Source organism: Bos mutus, chromosome X (genome assembly GCF_027580195.1).
Source record: "Bos mutus isolate GX-2022 chromosome X, NWIPB_WYAK_1.1, whole genome shotgun sequence".
NCBI lineage: Eukaryota > Metazoa > Chordata > Mammalia > Artiodactyla > Bovidae > Bos > Bos mutus.
Window position 1 is genome coordinate 123120470 of NC_091646.1, and position 20287 is coordinate 123140756.

At 38.1% G+C, this 20287-nt stretch overlaps 1 protein-coding gene across 2 annotated transcripts in view; it reads left to right on the forward strand.

The window, feature by feature from the left end:
• The window catches only part of REPS2 (RALBP1 associated Eps domain containing 2), a 249754-nt gene that overhangs the window by 180364 nt on the left and 49103 nt on the right, over positions 1-20287 (forward strand). For both annotated transcript variants that reach the window (XM_070365780.1, XM_070365781.1), the window contains exon 14: positions 4369-4430. In XM_070365780.1, the coding sequence (XP_070221881.1) occupies positions 4369-4430 (62 nt within the window). The remainder of the gene's footprint in view (positions 1-4368; positions 4431-20287) is intronic.

Genomic DNA, 20287 nt, shown 5'->3' on the forward strand with positions numbered 1-20287 from the left:
TGTCTTAAGACATTCATAGTGTAATTTATCATATTAACAAATCATAAGGAAAAATCATAGCATCATCTCAACAGATGGAGATGTGGACTTGGTTCAATATTCAGTAATGAATTATCATAAAAAGTCTCAAAATAGATGGGAATTTTTGTAATCTATTAAGGGAATGCAAACAAGCAAAATGGCTGTCTGAGGAGGCCTTACAAATAGCTATGAAAACAAGGGAAACAAAAGCAAAGGACAAAAGGAAAGATATACCCATTTGAATGCAGAGTTCCAAAGAATAGCAAGGAGAGATAAGAGAGCCTTCCTCAGCGATCAATGCAAAGAAATAGAGGAAAACAATAGAATGGGAAAGCCTAGAGATCTCTTCAAGAAAATTAGAAATACCAAGGGAACATTTCATGCAAAGATGGGCTCTATAAAGGACAGAAGTGGTCGGGACCTAACAGAAGCAGAAGATATTAAGAAGAGGTGGCAAGAATACACAAAAGAACTGCACAAAAAAGATCTTCACAACCCAGATAATCACAATGGTGTGATCACTCACCTAGAGCCAGACAACCTGAAATGCAAAGTCAAGTGGGCCTTAGGAAGCATCACTACGAACAAAGCTAGTGGAGGTGATGGAATTCCAGTTGAGCTATTTCAAATCCTGAAAGATGACGCTGTGAAAGTGCTGCACTCAACATGCCAGCAAATTTGGAAAACGCAGCAGTGGCCACAGGACTGGAAAAGGTCAATTTTCATTCCAATCCCAAAGAAAGGCAAAGCCAAAGAATGCTCAAACTACCGCACAATTGCACTCATCTCACACGCTAGTAAAGTGATGCTTAAAATTCTCCAAGCAGGGTTCATCAATATGTGAACCATGAGCTTCCAGATGTTCAAGCTGGTTTTAGAAAAGGCAGAGGAACCAGAGATCAAATTGCCAACATCCGCTGGATCATTGAAAAAGCAAGAGAGTTCCAGAAAAACATCTATTTCTGCTTTATTGACAATGCCAAAGCCTTTGACTGTGTGAATCACCACAAACTGTGGAAAACTCTGAAAGAGATGGGAATACCAGACCACCTGACCTGCTTATTGGGAAACCTGTTTACAGGTCAGGAAGCAACAGTTAGAACTGGATATGAAACAACAGACTGGTTCCAAATAGGAAAAGGAGTACGTCAAGGCTGTATATTGTCACCCTGCTTATTTAACTTCTGTGCAGAGTACATCATGAGAAACGCTGGGCTGGATGAAGCACAAGCTGGAATCAAGATTGCTGGGAGAAATATCAATAACCTCAGATATGCAGATGACACCACCCTTATGGCAGAAAGTGAAGAACTAAAGATCCTCTTGATGAAAGTGGAGAGTGAAAAAATTGGCTTAAAGCTCAACATTCAGAAAACTAAGATCATGGCATCTGGTCCCATCACTTCATGGCAAATAGATGGGGAAATAGTGGACACAGTGGCTGACTTTATTTTTCTGGGCTCCAAAAATCACTGCAGATGGTGAGTGCAGCCATGAAATTAAAAGACACTTACTCCTTGGAAAGTTATGACCAACGTAGATAGCATATTAAAAAGCAGAGACATCTCTTTGTCAGCAAAGGTCCATCTAGTCAAGTCTATGGTTTTTCCACTGGTCATGTATGGATGTGAGAGTTGGACTATAAAGAAAGCTGAGTGCCAAAGAACTGATGCTTTTGAACTGTGGTGTTGGAGAAGACTCTTGAGAGTCCCTTGGACTGCCAGGAGATCCAACCAGTCCATCCTAAGGCGATCAGTCCTGGGTGTTCATTGGAAGGACTGATATTGAAGCTGAAACTCCAATACTTTGGCCACCTGATGCGAAAAGCTGACTCATTTGCAAAGACCCTGATGCTGGGAAAGATTGAGGACAGGAGGAGAAGGGGACAACGGAGTATGAGATGGTTGGATGGCATCATCGACTCAATGGACATGGGTTTGGATGGACTCCGGGAGTTGGTGATGGACAGGGAGGCCTGGCATGCTGTGGTTCATGGGGTTGCAAAGAGTTGGACATGACTGAGCAACTGAACTGAACTGAAAACAAACATACAGCAAATGCTATGCTTCATAGTGAAATAGTGTATACGTTACCCTTGAGATCATGTTGCTGTTGTTCAGTCACTAAATCATGTGTGATTCTTTGCAACCCCATGGACTGCAACACTCCAGACTCCCTGTCCTTCACAGTCTCCCACAGTTTGCTCAAGCTCATGTCCTTTGAGTTGGTGATGTTATGTAACCATCTCATCCTCTGCCATCCCCTTCTCTTTTTGCTTTCAGTCTTTCCCAGCATCAGGGTTTTTTCTAAAGAGTTGGCACTTTGCAACAGGTGTCCAAAGTATTGGAGCTTCAGCTTCAGCATCAGTCCTTCCAGTAAATATTCAGGGTTGATTTCCTTGTTGTGCAAGGAACACTTAAGAGTCTTCTTCAGAACCACAGTTTGAAAGCATCAGTTCTTTGGAGCTCAGCCTTCTTTATGGTCCAGCTCTCATATCCCTACGTGACTACTAGAAAAACCATAGATTTGACTATAGGGACCCTTGTTTATATTTGTTAATATTTATGATATAATTTTATCCAAAAGTATATTCAGAAGCACACCTTAATATCATTTATAAAAGTAGGGCATTTGTTTTTGAAAAATTAAATAATAATAAAAATGAAATTAATCAGACATGAATCTAGAGGTAGATTCTTTTTTCTAGTAACTTGCAGGGCTGTCAGCAGGGACAGTGAGTCATATGACTCACCTGGTTTGTTTCCTGTCTCTCAGGAATCACTGTCTTTTGTTGCCTGATTTCCTAGTGTCAAAGAAACTGTTTATTTTATATAAAAAAATCTATAGATTTGTTTTTGGCTTTTTCAAAAAGGAGGGTATATCTGGCTTCCGATACTCCATCTTGACTGGAATCAGAACTCATTTAATTAAATGTCTGATCATTTCTTAGTCCTGTTTTGTTAATGAAGGTTGGTTTAACATAGACTTCATTCTGGTGAAAGGCCTTTCCTTTAAAGGCAAGCATAGATTTTGTGTTTATTTTTGTTTTTTTGTTTTGTTTTGTTTTGTTTGTTTTATTTTTTAAAATAACTGGTAATTTAAAGGCCCAGACTCTGAGGACCCATAGAGTGGGGGCCCTGAGGTAGATAATTCCTGAGACTTTTGTCATTTTCTCTTGCTACATGGTTTGTTTCTGAAGGCTGTTCATGGTCTCACCACTTTTGGAGTTTTGACTTACTGATGTGTTTAATAAATTTTAATGAAAGACAGACTGAGAGAAATCGCTGATGGGCCCACATGGTTGTACTGTATTCATGCACTGGCTCAGGAGGAAAATCTCTATGAAATTACTCTGAGTTACCTTTGTGGAAAGCCCTGAGCTCCATATTCTAGCTTGTCTGATCTAGCTGGATCAAATCAAAAGTGATTTGCAAAAACTTTTATGTTCTTGGCACGTTGCTGTGATTTATTTTTAAGGCATAGAAAGTTGTCCAAATACTAGCACACATATTACAGATTTGGAAGTAAACTGCCTATAGTTATATAGAGCATGGTATGCTTTTTGAAGAAGTTTGTAAAGAATGTGGTTTTACTTGACCAGTGTGTGATAATAAACTCATTTCTTGCATGTGATCATGAGCCTTATTTATAATTCAATAGCAGATGTTTGTTTTCATTGTTAAGTTACAACTCAGACATTCTTGGCATAACTCCAGTTTTCTCTATATCTCATAAAATTTTTTAAAAAGTTAGAATGAAACTTTCTTTCAGAATATGCTTCAAATGGGGCTAAATTATTTTAGAAACAGGTTTAATTATCAGAAATTGAGATCTTTGAAGAATCCCTAAATATCATTTTCGTCCATCATTTTCAGCCTCCCCTACTGCTGTCAGACCCACTGACTTACAGGGCAGCAGCACTGCCTTATTAGGGTTCTGGCTCCCAACTCAAGCTAATGAGCAGTGTAATGGCTGAGAGCTTGTGAGAAATAGGCAAGAAGCCAAAGGGCCTAGAGTATTTGAAACTAAATAATTAATATTGGAATAATGAGGGATTGACTGTCCATCCTGTTCTACATCCCGGCCTTTTTGATCAAACGGTGTCATTTCCTTACTGTTTTACATTATCTTAATTACAACAGCCTATATAAATATTTGGACTTTGAATAGGATGGAAGTGAAAAAGGGATTGGAATAGCATATGGTCTTTTTTTTTTTTTAATTTAGCCCACAGATTTTAAAAGTTTAAACAAGTTAAATGGAATAGCTCTTCCTGTTTTACAAGTGAAAGAGGGCTTCCCCCCGCGCCCCCACCGGTGGTCCTTAACAGTGTGTTTTTCTTTTCAGCTTCAAAGTCAGGATTGTTACCTCCACCACCTGCGCTCCCTCCAAGACCTTGTCCATCACAGGTAGGAGACAACATTGATTTTTGTATACTGTCTTTCCGTAGGGAGTTGTCCTCCCACTGTGCTTCCTTTGCACAGGTTGATCACCACCGAACTGCCCAGTCAGGTTTCCAACATGATGTCTGGACTGGACTGGGAGAGCAGAGCATGGCTGAATTTCTTCCTATCCAGCCAGCCCCCAGCCTCAGATGGAAGAGATAGTCTCCTTAAGCAAATGTGTGAAACAGTTCAGTCTTGGCTATGGAGGGTTGCATGTGGTTTTTCACACAAAGAGGAGCAGAAGGGGTGCCTCTCTGATTGTGGCTAGGGAACATGTATATTCTGTGAAGTATATGTACATTGAGCGCCTATATTTTCCTTGCTGTTTTAGGAGTGGTATTCTGCATAAACTAAAAATAAATGGTCATCAGCATGGGTTTAGTGCTGTGGTTTGGGTTCACAGTGCTTTTTTAGGATGGTATTTTCCTTTGGGACAATAAGCTGATCTAGCAGGAGTGGAAGAGTATGTCACCTGAGTCTGTTTCACTTGTGAATGAATTCTGCCTTTTTGACATGTGCTACTATGTCTTTATTCATCACTTTCTGTAGAGTTGAAAATGAGAAGCGAGCAGCAAATCCATAGAGTGTGGTAAAGGGTGCTACAGATCCTTCCTTTCATTAATTGCTGCTGAAGAAACTATCTTTAAGGACCCTCTAACAACTTTTGGCAGAAAATGTTGACAAATGTCTCTGTACACAGTCTCATTTTCTACCTCATTGCTCTGGATAGTTCAGAGCATACCTTTCCATATGGTGCATCTTAGGACTCGCTGAGTGGCTGAAACCACTTTTAACATTGATTTGTCCTTCTCTTAGAGAATTAGATGGTCTTTAGTGTCCACTCAGCCTCAAGATGCAAATACCATGAGACAGTGGCTTCATCCTTCAGTTTTTAGGGTAATTAAAAGCCCTATTCCTCCTGACCCCCATATAAACAAGTGAGAACTTATTTTTCCAATAGTCCAGCATTAGCTTTATGAGAGATTGGTTAACCAACAAGTGTTTATTGAATTTCCACTATTTATCTCCTGCTAAGCTTTAGTTCAGGGGCTTCCCAGGTGGCACAGTGGTAAAGAGTCTGCCTGTCAATGCAGGAGACACAAGAGACGCCAGTTTGACCTCTAGGTTGTAAAGATCCCCTGGAGTAGGAAATGGCAACCCACTCAGATATTCTTGTCTGGAAGATCCCACAGACAGAGGAGCCTGATGGGATATAGTCCACGGGGTCACAAAGAGTTGGACATGACCGAGTATGTGTACATTACTACCAGAAGCTTTAGTTCCATCCTTGTCCTTCTTTGGCTATGATTTCTACTTATTTAAATTATCAGTTTAGTCACTCAGTCATGTCTGACTCTTTGCAACCCCATGGACTGTAGCATGCCAGGCCTCCCTGTCCATCACCAAATCCCGGAGCTTGCTCAAAATCATGTCCATTGAGTCGGTGATACCATCCAACCATCTCATCCTCTGTTGTCATCTTCTCCTCCACCTTCAGTTTTCCCCAACATTAGGGTCTTTTCAAATGAATCAGTTCTTTGCATCAGGTGGCCAGAGTACCAGAGTTTCAGCTTTAGCATCATTCCTTTCAAAGAACACCCAGGACTGATCTCCTTTAGAATGGACTGGTTGGATCTCCTTGCAGTCCAAGGGACTCTGAAGAATCTTCTCCAACACCACAGTTCGAAAGCATCAATTCTTCAGTGCTCAGCTTTCTTTATAGTCCAACCCTCACATCCATACAAGACTACTGGACAAACCATAGCTTTGATTAGACAGACTTTTGTTGGCAAAGTAATGTCTCTGCTTTTCAGTATGTTGTCTAGGTTGGTTATAGCTTTTCTTCCAAGGAGCGTCTTTTAATTTCATGGCTGCAGTCACCATCTGCAGTGATTTTGGAGCCCGAAAAAATAAAGTCTGTCACTGTTTCCATGGTTTCCCCATCTATTTGCATGAAGTGATGGGACTGGATGCTATGATCTTAGTTTTTTTAATGTTGAGTTTTAAGCTAACTTTTTCACTCTCCTCTTTCACTTTCATCAAGAGGCTCTTTAGTTCTTCTTCACTTTCTGCCATAAGGGTGGTGTCATCTGCATATCTGAGGTTATTGTTATTTCTCCCAGCAATCTTGATTCCAGCTTGTGCTTCATCCAGTCCAGCATTTCTCATGATGTACTCTGCATGTAAGTTAAATAAGCAGGGTGACAATATATAGCCTTGACGTACTCCTTTCCCTATTTGGAACCAGACTGTTGTTCCATGTCCATTTTTAATTGTTGCTTCCTGACCTGCATACAGATTTCTCAGGAGGCAGGTAAGGTAGTCTGGTATTCCCTTCTCTTTCAGAATTTTCCAGTTTTTGGTGATCCACACAGTCAAAGGCTTTGGCATAGTCAATAAAGCAGAAGTAGGTGTTTTTCTGGAACTCTCTTGCTTTTTTGATGATCCAACAGATGTTGGAAATTTGATCTCTCATTCCTCTGCCTTTTCTATATCCAACTTGAACATCTGGAAGTTCACGGTTCATGTACTGTTGTAGCCTGGCTTGGAGAATTTTGAGCATTGCTTTGCTAGCGTGAGAGATGAGTGCAATTGTGTGGTAGTTTGAACATTCTTTGGCATTGCCTTTCTTGGGGATTGGAATGAAAACTGACCTTTTCCAGTTCTGTGGCCACTGCTGTGTTTTCCATATTTGCTGGCATATTGAGTGCAGCACTTTCACAGCATCATCTTTCAGGATTTAAAATAGCTCAACTGGAATTCCATCAGCTCCACCAGCTTTGTTCATAGTGATACTTCCTAAGGCCCACTTGACTTTGCATTCCAGGTTGTCTGCCTCTAGGTGAGTGATCACAGCATCCTGGTTATCTGGGTCATGAAGATCTTTTTTGTACAGTTCTTCTGTGTATTCTTACCACGTCTTCTTAATATCTTCTCCTTCTGTTAGGTCCATACCATTTCTGTCCTTTATTGTGCCCATCTTTGCATGAAATGTTCCCTTGGTGTCTCTAATTTTCTTGAAGAGCTCTCTGCTGCTGCTGCTGCTAAGTCGCTTCAGTTGTGTCCGACTCTGTGCGATCCCATAGACGGCAGCCCACCAGGCTCCCCTGTCCCTGGGATTCTCCAGGCAAGAACACTGGGGTGGGTTGCCATTTCCTTCTCCAGTCATTCCCATTCTATTGTTTTCCTCTCTTTCTTTGCATTGATCACTGAGGAGGGCTTTCTTACCTCTCCTTGCTATTCTTTGGACTTGACTTCCCAGCAAACTTGACGTCCCAGCAGGAACACAGGACCGTGGCCACAGTCCTGGGCTGCTGGAGCGCGGGATTTAAATTACTGTGTTTATTGGGCATCTGCAATACAGCACGAATTTGTGCTAAGTTCTTTCTTGGTTTTCTTTTCTTTTTTTTTTTTTCGCCATGGTGTGCAGGATGTGGTGTCTTGTTTCCCCAACCAGGGATCAAGCCCAGGCCCCCTGCATTGGAAGCACCTCCTTGGAAGCCCCTTAAGTGCTTTCAGTATATTAGTTAATCTTCACAAAAACCCTGATATAGGTACAGATATTTTGTTGTTATTGTTCAGTTGCAAAGTTGTGTCTGACTGTAACCCCGTGACTACAGCGTGCCAGGCTCTCCTATCCTTCACTCTCTTCTGGAATTTGCTCAGATTCAGGTCCATTGAGTTGGTTATGCCGTCAGTCTCATCCTCTGCTGCCCCCTTCTATTAACCTTTTAGAAAAGCAGATGAGGAAATTGAACCATACAGGGGTTAAGCAAGTCACCCATGGTGACATAGTTGGTAAACAGTAGAGCCAAGGTCCGTTTCCTGAAGGTCTCTCCCCTTTCCTGTAGTTGCAGTCAAAGTATCTGTGTGCATGGGAAGACAGGGATCCATTGCACTGGCAATTGAGACTTTCACCACATACCCCTAGAAGGACCTAGATGAGCTGACTCCTGGTTTGCACCAACAGTAAAACTGTCACAACAGAATTAGTGGACATTCCGGAGGTGCTTATCTACCAGCTACTGGTTTCCGAGTGGGGCTTGGGAGTCACCTGGATGAATGCATGAAAGACTTGTCTGAAAAGGCTTTTGTGACCACCCTCCTTATGTTTCTCCTGCGGTGCAAGTGACAGTAGTTACTTCCTGGTTGTGAACTGTGCTGCTGTTATCAGCAGTTCTTATCTCAGCTACTCAGTGTGGGTTTCCTGCTTGCTCTGGAACTTGGTGACTGAGGAGCTGATGGGGGTCTGGGAATGCTCAAGTCACTGTTAATGAAGGAGACTGCTTCTTTGTCTACCAGATTTCCCATCACATTGTAAACAGTGAGCCCAGCACTCAGCTCAAGCCTCCAGCTCAGCTGCCTAAGTATGGAGATTTCAGACTCCAGAAACAGGTGTGTAAGAAAAGCAGGCAGAAAAACCCTTCACCACTTCCCTCCCCCATGCTCCCCTCACCCACTGTATGTGGGACACTAGAGGAAGTCTTGGGTGATTGGTACATGATGGTGCGTTGTCTTTGTGCCATGCCAAATTCCTAATATTGGCCCTAGGAGTAAATCACCTAACCACCTGTATGGGGCACCTATATGTTTCAATCTTTGCCAAACTACTTTTGATAAAGTAGCCTCCTGGGAATAGAGCTCTGTGGTAAGATGAATTTGCTGCCTCTGTACCTGCTCTGGGAGATTCACAGGGCGCACAAGCCCATTAAAGGCTTTGAAGTTCTGCAGTAAAGAAACCTGGTCAATTTTGTTAAAGCTGGCAGTTTTCTAGCTTGTGTGACCATTCATCCCTTTATTTATGAAATACCTGTTAATATCCTAAGGACTTAGTGGTTAGGACACATTATTATACACCAGCCTTAAGGTGTTGGTAAGAACATTTCCAGACATCTTTAATCTGTCACCTCATCTCTGTATTATGTGATTAAAGTTAAATTTTTATATCTTATGCCAATAGCTTTCCTTGGAAGAGATGAGAATGAAAACAAGAGTTTATCACACATTAGCTTGGGATTGTAGTGTTTTTTTGTTTGCTGTGTTTTCTTCATTTCTCCTTCTTCTTCTCTCATGAGGTTATTTTTACCACTTCACAACAAATTTTATTACAGAGAACTTAAATACTTGGAGTTATTATTTTTCTCTGGTTAAAAAAAATGTTTCTTGGTGTGTATGGACAATCAAGCTAACTTTGGAAAAAAAAAATATATATATATATACTTAACTACAGAGACTCCTTTTATGGGGCTTAAAACTGTAGTCCTTGGGGAGAAACCAAGAAGCCTGATATAATTAAAATAATTATATTTATTAGTAGATTTGAAAAGAGATTAAGTTTAAAAGTTTTTGAATTATTTTTGGATTTAACATTTTCATATTATTTAACTTGATAAATGGCCAAGACTAGACTATAATAAATGAGAAAACATTTTATTTCTCCAAAAAGTATGCTGTTTAAAAAATGATTTGGCCAATCAGTGATGCACTATCAGGTTTTAAGTATGTAAGAGAGTTTGTATATTGCAGATATGTGCACAAAGATAGATAGATAAGACCTTAGATAGATAGATCATTCCTATGTATACCAAAAGTCCATCTCTACTTTTATCAAGTGAGAGATATGAGGTGTAGGTTTTCAGCATAAAATGCAGTCTAGCTGACCCATGTTTAGACCAGACATCACCATGATATGAACATCTGGATTAAGTTATCCAGATGGGGCCCTGGAGTTAGGTGAATGAATAAATTCAAAGAAACCAATCTTATTTCTCATACTATATGGAAAACCGAAAGTGAAGTTGCTAAGTTGTGTCCAACTCTTTGTGACCCCATGGACTGTAGCCTACCATGCTCCTCCGTCCATGAGATTTTCCAGGCAAGAGTACTGGAGTGGTTTGCCATTTCCTTCTCCAGAGGATCTTCCCGACCCAGGGATTGAACCCGTGTCTCCTGCATTGTAGGCAGACGCTTTACCATCTGAGCCACCATAATAGGTAAGATCAAGAAGGGCCAAGTAGTATATAAAGAATCAAATGTTTTGGTTCCATGTTTTCCTGTGGACAGGCCAGAGAGCAGGGTGTGGTATTTTGGCTCAGGCTAGAAGCCAGAGGTAGCAAAAAAAAAAAAAAAAAAACTGATTCATAGTGTAAATGGTAAAAAAGCAATCAGAAGTTCTATATGGAGCAGTATTAAAATGAGAGTTAGTTAAATTTATTAGTTCATTGTTTGCATAAAAAGTGAGTAAAATGCCATCAACAGGGTTGGTACTTGTCTTGTAGGTCTCTTTTCTGTTCAGGGCCTGTATGGTATTTCAATAGCCAAATCTCTTTAATAGTGTTGATCTCATGCCAGATTTATTTTTTTTTTAATTTATTTATTTTAATTGAGGCTAATTACTTTACAATATTGTATTAGTTTTGCCATACATCAACATGAATCTGCCATGGGTGCACATGTGTTCCCCATCCTGAACCCCCCTCCCACCTCCCTCCCCATACCATCCCTCTGGGTCATCCCAGTACACCAGCCCCAAGCATCCTGTATCATGCATTGAACCTGGACTTCTCATGCCAGATTTCTTATGGTAATTGCTTCAGTGTAATTATGTTTAATAAAGAGAAGATTTTTTTTTTGGTCCAAAGGATAATCTTTTTAGTTTTATATTAGCACCACATTTGATGAATTGGGGCTCCATCTAGACTCATGCGCTCTGAATTTTCCTACTTATATCACTAATTTCTTTTTTTTTTTCACTTTTCACTTTTTTTTTTTTTTTAATTTTATTTTATTTAACTTTACAATACTGTATTGGTTTTAATGGCAAGTGCTCTTTGCAAGCGATAAGGTGAGCACTACAATAGCACTGTGGGATGAATCACTATGGAAGAAGCCTTTTAGCAGTACTTCTAAGCTCTGAGAAACCAGGAGGGCTTCGTGGAAGTGCTGAGGTTACCAGTTAAATTGAGTTTTACAGAAACAAGAGAACTTTTATTTTCAATGGCTGAAGAATTCAGAGCATTACTACAGAGAAAAAGCAAATGCAAAGAAACAGGCTTAAGAGAAGTCCCTGTGTGTTGGTGGAACTGCCCACAATTTGGAAAGCCTCGTAGATTTTAGGTGAGAGAGATTTTGTGTTTGAATGTGGCAGTAAAGAGCAGCTAGCCTGCTCAATTGAGACCTGGTGGTGCCAGAGCTGTGAGAGAGGGACCTCCTGACCCTAGAGTTCTGTCTGGGGAGCAGCCCCTGAGGGCACAGCACAGGTATAACACAGCCCAGTGGAGCTTGTCTTTGCAGGCATCACCATCATCTGTGATGCAGGAGGAGTTCAACCTACTGAGGCCTGGGCCCCATCCTCAGAACCTATGGTGTAGAGTGAGGCCTGAGCACTGGGAGTTTATAGAAGTTCCCCAGGTGATTCTGAAAGTGCAGTCTGGATTGAGAAGCACTGAACTAAGGTGAGAGGAAGGAATGTTCAAAGAAGAAGTTGAGAATATAGGGGATTTGTCAATGATCTGCCCTGACTTCTTAAAGGGTATGGTGGGAGGCTTTCTCAAGTTGCGGGGATTGGAGGTGTGAAGTCCAGCTAGGATACATCCAGACCCTGTGGGGACAGGAATCCCAATTGCAGTGAATGGCCTAGGGGTCTCAGGCTTCTACTGATGATTGATTTTAGCAGGGTCAGAGGGTGTGATGGAAGGTCTTGCTGGAAGAACTAGTTGCTGTGTGCCTCTGGTCATGTGTGTACTGTTGTGAAGAAGTAGCGTTGAACACAGATGGCCTTGAAAAGAAATCATAGTCCATTCAGCTAATTTGTCATCTATCTTTGTCATCTGGCTAGGATCAGGTCTCTAAGGCAATAGTGAACCCACTGGGAATATGCTGGGCATGATACTTTACTTCAAAGCCAAATTTCTGAGATACAACTTGATATAAAATACTCTCTTCATTTCATTTGGAAGGAAAGACTGAAGTTCACTTAAACTCAAATGACAGTTTGTAGGCCCTGAAGTTCTGAAATATTTGATACTCCATGCTTTTTTAAAAAATAAATACATTGTTTTTATAAATTAATATCTTATCATTTCAAGTATGCTTTTCACAAATTAATATATAGCTGATAATACAAAATAGTAAGTTCTCCTGGGAGAAATTAAGAGTTTTAGATCTCTCTCTCTTTTTTGACATTACTACTGATTATGTAAGTGTCTTAAAGTGTTATGTAGTACGTTTTTAGAATGTAAATTTGATTAAAGTATAGCATACATACTGAATCTGTTTAAAATACACGTTAAATACATTTTTAGGAGAGTAAAATGAAGTATCTCATTGGTAGCTTTCAAATATCTATAGGAAAACAGCAAGAAACATTGTGTGTAAACAATATAGAAATGTCACAGCTTCTAAAATTTTGTGCCTTTATTCTTTATCAGATTAAAACTCGGAAGGCATATATCACGTATCATGAGATCTTTTACAATATATTCAGATGATCTCATGTAATGTACATTAGTTACCACATCACCTCAATATATTGGTTATGTAGACGAATCATGTTTGTAAGCTTTCCAAGGTATATACAACATCCTGATTTTTACTCATCAAAATATAAATTTAGTATATGCCAAGAGGTAGTCTTCTACGTATTTATGTATTGGAAACTCAGTAATTATTTGAAGAGAATTTTCAGGCATTTTTCTTCCAAATTATTACTCTCTTCTGTCCTACAGTGCATGCTGAAGATTAGCTGAAAATCACAATATGTTAGTGAGTGTTTTAGTGATTACAGAAAGAAGATCTAGGCCCAGGATTTATCTTTATTTGCAATGATGAAAGAACTTAATGAAAGCTATACAACATTATACAAATGTGTCTGTCTGTGGTCTTATCCTTAGCCCTGCTATTGTGTAGCTCTATGGCTTTGTGGGAAGTAAGCAAATTCGACTGACAGACCTACTATCTCTTCTAGGAAATGAGAAGATTAGTCTAGATAGATCCTCTTAGTTCTTAAGGTGTCAGATTATATGTTGTATTCCTCTGTCCAAAGAAAATTTTGTTGAAAATATAGATGAAACATCAGAAAACATAACTGAGTACAAGATGGCTTGGATTAATCTTTCCCTGCTTCCCTCCCACTTCCCTCCAAGTACAACTAAAAACTCTAGGCATAATATGGCAGAAAGAGGATTTTAAAAGATGTGAAGAGGAAAGCAAGCCAGCTAGGGCCTCAGGACTTGAGGAACAGCATAGTAATGAGTTCCTTGGGTTTTAAAAAAATCTTTCACATATCCTGGACTGGGCACAAGAAAAGCCTGCGACCCAGAACCACTGACAGATGCAAACAGAAAGAAAATGTACTATCTAGCCGGAGGACTGGGAAAGAGGTAGCTAAGCTGGTTATAAACTTTTTTTGACATAAGGCAATGGCACCCCACTCCAGAACTTTTGCCTGGAAAATCCCATGGACAGAGGAGCCTGGTAGGCTGCAGTCCATGGGGTCGCTAGAGTCGGACATGACTGAGTGACTTCCCTTTCACTCTTCACTTTCATGCATTGGAGAAGGAAATGGCAACCCACTCCAGTGTTCTTGCCTGGAGAATCCCAGGGACGGGAACCCTAGTGGGCTGCCGTCTATGGGGTCGCACAGAGTCGGACACGACTGAAGCGACTTAGCAGCAGCAGCAGCTCTACCCCAGTCAAACACCGTGGTTGCTTCTCCCTCCAGTGTCAGCAGAGACCTACTGGGGAGGTCTTGCCCCTTATGTGGTAGCAGTAGACATCCCAGAGTGGTGCTTTCTTAGCCAGCAGAGATGGCTTCAGCAGAGACTAAAGGGGGAATCTAGTCTCTTAACTGTGACTGATGGCAGCAGATAGCCTGGGTAGGCATGTTACACCCTCCCAGATGGTGTCACTGGAGACTGAAACATTCTCAGGTAAGAAAATCCAAAGAGTTTGTCACTAGTAGACTTGCCCTATAAAAAGTGCTAAACAATGTTCTCCAGGCTGAAATGAAAGGATATTAAACAGTACCTTGAGGCTATAAAAAGAAATTAAGAAAGGTACAGGTAGTTACATAGGTAAATACAAAAGCCAGTAAATAATTTAAAATCTGTGTTAATGGGCACACATGTATAAAAATGTTGGTTGTGAGAATAGTAATATAGGGTGGCAGCAGAGCTATACAGGACCAGAGGTATGTGTACTATTGATACTAAGTTGGTATTAATTCAAACTTGTTATAAAGTTAATATGTTAACTGTAATTCCGAGGGTAACTACTAAGGAAAAACCTAAAAAATGGTATACTACCAAAAATCAGTTAATCACAAAAGAAGACAGTAATGGAGGGTTGAGAACAAAACAGGTATAAGACATAGAAAACAAACAGCAAATGGAAGAAGTAAATATTTCCTTTTAGTAATTGCTTTAAATTATATAGATTAAAATCTCCAATTAAAAGGCATAGACAGAACTGATTAAAAAATTATTCAAATATGTGCTGTCTACAGTAGACTTCACTTTAGATCCAGTGATACAAACAGATTGAAAGTGAAAGGATGGAAAAAGATATAACATACAAATAGTAACCAAAAGAGAGCTGGCATATATATGCTAATACCAGACCAAAATAAACTTCAAGACAAAAATTGTTACAGGAGGCATAGAATGACATTATGTATTGATAAAAGAGTCAATGCATTAATATGTTAAAAATTATAAACCTATACACACCTAACAACAGAGCCTCAAAATATATGAAGCATAACCAACAGAATTGAAGGGAATAATAACCAATTCTACAATAATAGAGACTTTAATACATCATTTTCATCAATGGATTGACAACTAGGCAGAAGACAAATGAGGAAATAGAGGCCCAATAGACATCTATAGAACCCTCTACTCAATGATAGCCTATACATTTTCCCTCAAGTGCACATGTGACATTCTCTAGGATAGACAGTATGTTAGGCCACAAAACAAGTCTCAACACATTTAAAAAAACTGAAATCATATAGAGTATCTTCTCTGACCACAGTGGAATGAAACTAGAATTCAATAAAAAGTAAAACTGGAAGATTCCATAATGTGGAAATTAGATGACATATCCTTACAGAAAACAATGGATCTTAAGAGATACACAAAACAACTAGATGTAAATTAAGATATCAAAAAACATTAATCATGAGGGGAGGACAGTACAAATACAGGGTTGTTAAATAAAGAGATCAGCAATTTAAAACAATCATGTATATATTATTTGTATGATATTTATAGCATATTTTATATATTGCTATATAAAAACTTCATGGTAACCACAAACCAAAAATCAATATTAGATGTACACACAAAAAAGAAAAAGGAATCCAAACATAATGCTGAAGATAGTCATCAAATCACAAGAGAACAAAAGAAGAAAGAACTAAAAAGTCTAAAAAAAAACACCCCAAATAGTTAACAAAATATACTTTCTACAGGACACTCACTGTAGAGCTAAACACACACACACACACACACACACTCTGAAAGTGAGAGGATGGAACAAGATATTTCATGTAAATGAAAATGACAAGAAAGCAGGAGCATTTACACTCATATCAGACAAAATAGACTTTAAAACAAAGGCTATAACAGAAACCAAAGAAGGGCATTATATGACAAAGGAATCAGTACAAGAAAGGATATTACAGTTGTTAATATATATGTACACAATACAGGAGCACCTAAATATATAAAGGAAATATTACCAGATATACACAGAGAAATTGCCAATAATACAATAATAGTATGAGACCTTACACCCCCACATACATCAATGGATAGATCATGCAAAAAATTAGTAAGGTAACAGTGGTCTTAAATGACACAGTAGATCAATGGACTTGTAAATATTAAGGACATTTCATCTAAAAAGAGCAGAATATACATTCTTTTCAAGTGCACTTGGAACATTCTCCAGGATAGACCACAAGCTAGGCCACAAAGGAAGTCCCAACAATTTTAAGAGGATAGAAATTATGTGAAGCATTTTTTCCAACCACAATGGTATGAAAGGGAAATCAATTACAGAAAAAAACAGGACAAGCAAAAACACATGGAGAGTAAATAACATGCTAGTAAAAAACCAATAGGTCAATGACGAGATCAAAGAGTAAAAGAGAAAATACCTCAAGACAAGTAAAAATAGAAACACAACTTCTAAAATCTGTGGGATGCAGCAAAAGCAGTTCCATAAGGAAAGTTATAGGGATACATGCCTTCCTTAAGACCTAAACAATCTAAAGGAGTTAGAAAAAGACCAAACATATTCCAAAGTCAGCAGAAGGAAATCATAAAGATCATACAGGAAATAAATAGACCAAAAAAATAACATACCCCACATTAGAAAATAGGAAACCAAGAGTTGTTCTTTGAAAAGATAAACAAAATTATAAGCCTTTAGCCAGGCTTATCAAGAAGAAAAGAGAGAGAACCCAAATGAACAACGTAAGATATGAAAGAGGAGAAATAACAACCAGTTTCACAGAGATTCAAAAAATAGTAAGAGAATTCTACAGATAGTTATATGCCAACAAATTGGGCATCCTAGAAGAAATGGACAAGTTTCTAGAAACATAAAACTTGCCAAAACTGAATCAGGAAGAAACAGACAATTTGAACAAGCCTATCACTAATAGTGAAATTGAGTTTGTAATTAAAAAACAAAAGCTCCCAGCAAACAAAAATCCTGGATCAGCAGCTTCAAAGGGAAATTCTTCCAAATGTAAGAGGAGCTACTAGTTATCTTCAAACTATTCCAAAAATTTTAAGAGAACAGAACACTCCTAAATTCATTCTACGAGGCCACCATTACCCTGTTACCAAAACCAGAGAAAGACATTGCCAAAAAAAGCCACAAAGCAACATCTTTGATGAATGTAGATGCAAAAATCTCAATAAAGTATTACAAAACTCAATCCAGCAATATATAAAAAGAATCATACACCATGATCAACTGGGGTGTATTCTAGGATGCAAAGATGTTTTAGTATTTACAAATCAATGTAATATATACCATTTTAACAAAAGGAAGGATCATGATCACATAATCATCTCAATAGATGCACAAAAAGCCTTTGACAAAATTCAGTATCAATTCATGATTGAAAAAACTGTCATCAAAGTTGGTGTAGAAGGACTATATCTCAATATAATGAAGGCTGTTTATGACAAACCCACAGCTAGCATCATCCTTAGCTTAGAAAGCTAAAAGGAACAAGACAAGGAAACCCACTCTTGTCACTTCTGTTTAACATAGTATTGGAAGTCCTGACAACAGCAATCAGAGAAGAAAAAGAAATAAAAAGCACCCAAATTGGAAGGGAAGAAGTAAAACTATTTGCAGATGACCTGACAGTATACATAGAAAACCCTAAAGTCTCCACCTCAAAACTATTAGACCTAATTAATGAATTCAGTAAACTTGCAGGATACAAGATTAATATACAGAAATCTATTTGTTTTTTATACACTAATAATGAACTATTGGAAAGTGAAAGCAGTAAAAAAAAATTGCATCAAAAAGAACAAAATACCTAGGAATAAACTTCAGGTGAAAGACTTACACTCTGAAAACTAAAACATTGATGAAAGAAATTGAAGATGATACAATGAATTGGAAAGATATCCCATATTCATATGTTGTTAGAATTAATATTGTTAAAATATCTATACTACCCAAAGCAATCTGCAGATTTAATGTAATTCCTATCAGAATTCCCATGATATTTTTCATAGAACTATAATAAATAATCCGGAAATTCAAATGGAACCACAGAAGACCTCGAATTGTTAAAGCAATCTTGAGGGAAAAAAGAATAAAAAAAGAATAAAGTTGGAGGTTTTGCTCATAGAAACTCATGCACCCTGAGTGCAAAGCCACAGTAATCAGAATAGCATGGTACTGGCACAGAAACGGACACATAGATCAATAGAACAGAGAGCCCAGAACCTATGCCTGTATGGGTCAGTTAATCTATGACAAAGGAGGCAAGAATATACAATGGAGAAAAGATAATCTCTTCAGTAAATAATGTTGTAAAAACTGGATAGCTACATGTAAAAGAATGAAATTAGAACATTTTCTCATACCATATACAAAAATAAACTTAAAATGGTTTAGTGATGTACCTATAAGAACTGAAACCATAAAACTAGAATAGTTCTTGACATAAGAGCAATATATTTTTTAATCTGTTTCCTAAGACAAAAGAAATAAAAGCAAAAATATACAAAAGGGACCAAGTTAAAGTTAAAAGCTTTTGCACAGCAAAGAAAATAATCAGCAAAACAAAAAGACAACCTAGTTAATGGGAAAAAATAATTTGCAAATTGTATGACCAACAAGGGACTGATATCCAGGATAAATAAATACCTGTACAACTTGATATTTTAATAAAAGCAACCTTATTAGAAGATGGGTAGAAAACTTGAATAGACATTTTTCCAAAGAAGATATCAGATGGTCAACAGGCACATGAAGAGATGGTCAGTGTTGCTAATTATTGGAGAAATACAATCAAAACCATGATGAAACATCACCTCACACCTGTCAGAATGGCTGTCATCAAAATGACCACAAATAGCAAATGTTGACAAGGATGTGGAGGAAAGGCAACTCTTGTACATTGTCAATAGAAGTGTAAATTGGTGCAGTTACTTTGAAAAATAGTATGGAGGTTTTTTCTCAAAAAAGAAAAAATAGAACTACTCTATGATCCAACAATTCCACTTTTGAGTATACATCTAAAAAAAAATGAAAAAACTAATTCAAAAAGATACATTCACTCCAGTATTCACGGCAGCATTATTTATAAGATATGAAAGCAACCTAAGGATCCATCAATAGAGTAATGGTTAAAGAAGTGGTGTGAGTGTATATACATACACATATATGTACATACGTACATACATACATACACACACACACATAGGAATATTACTCAGCCATAAAAAAGAATGAAATTCTACCATTTATAGCAATGTGAGTGGACTTACAAGAATATTATGCTTAGTGAAGTAAGTCAGACAAATACTGTGTTATCACTTATGTGTGGGATCTACAAAGCAAACGAATGTATATAGTAAAACAGAAATAGACTCACAGTTAAAGAAAACTAGTGGATACCACAGGGAGAGGGAAGTAAAGAGGTACAAGATAGGCATATCGGATTAATAGGTATAAACTACTATGTATAAAATAGATTAGCAGCAAGGGTTAGGATTAAATACAGCACAGGAAATTATAGCCTTTATTATAAGGTAATAACCTTAAATGGAGTATAGTTTATAAAAATGCTGAATCACTATGCTGTACACCTTAAACTAATATAATATTGTAAATCAACTACACTTCAATTAAAAAAAAGAAGAGAAACTAGCTGAACCCAACACTAGCAGAAGGAAAGACATAATAATGAGTGGAGATAAATAGAGAATAGGAAAACAAGCGAGAAATCATTGAAATCATAAGTTGGGTTTCTGAGACGATCAGCAAAATGGATAAACCTTTAGCTTTACTGACCAAGAATGTAATTAATCTTGTGTTGTCCTCTAGTTAAAATAAAAGGCTGTATTTTAAATTAAAATAGGTTATGATAAATGTATCTTTCATTATAGATCACACTGTTTTGAATTTATCAAGGCTGAAGATTCAAGTAGATTATTCTGCTTTGTGTAAGACCTTTTTTCTTGTATTGACTTTGCCAGTACATTTTACTCTATGATACCTAGTTGTAGAATTGTTTCATAGTTTACTCAGAAAGTTAATTTTAATCCTAGGTTGGT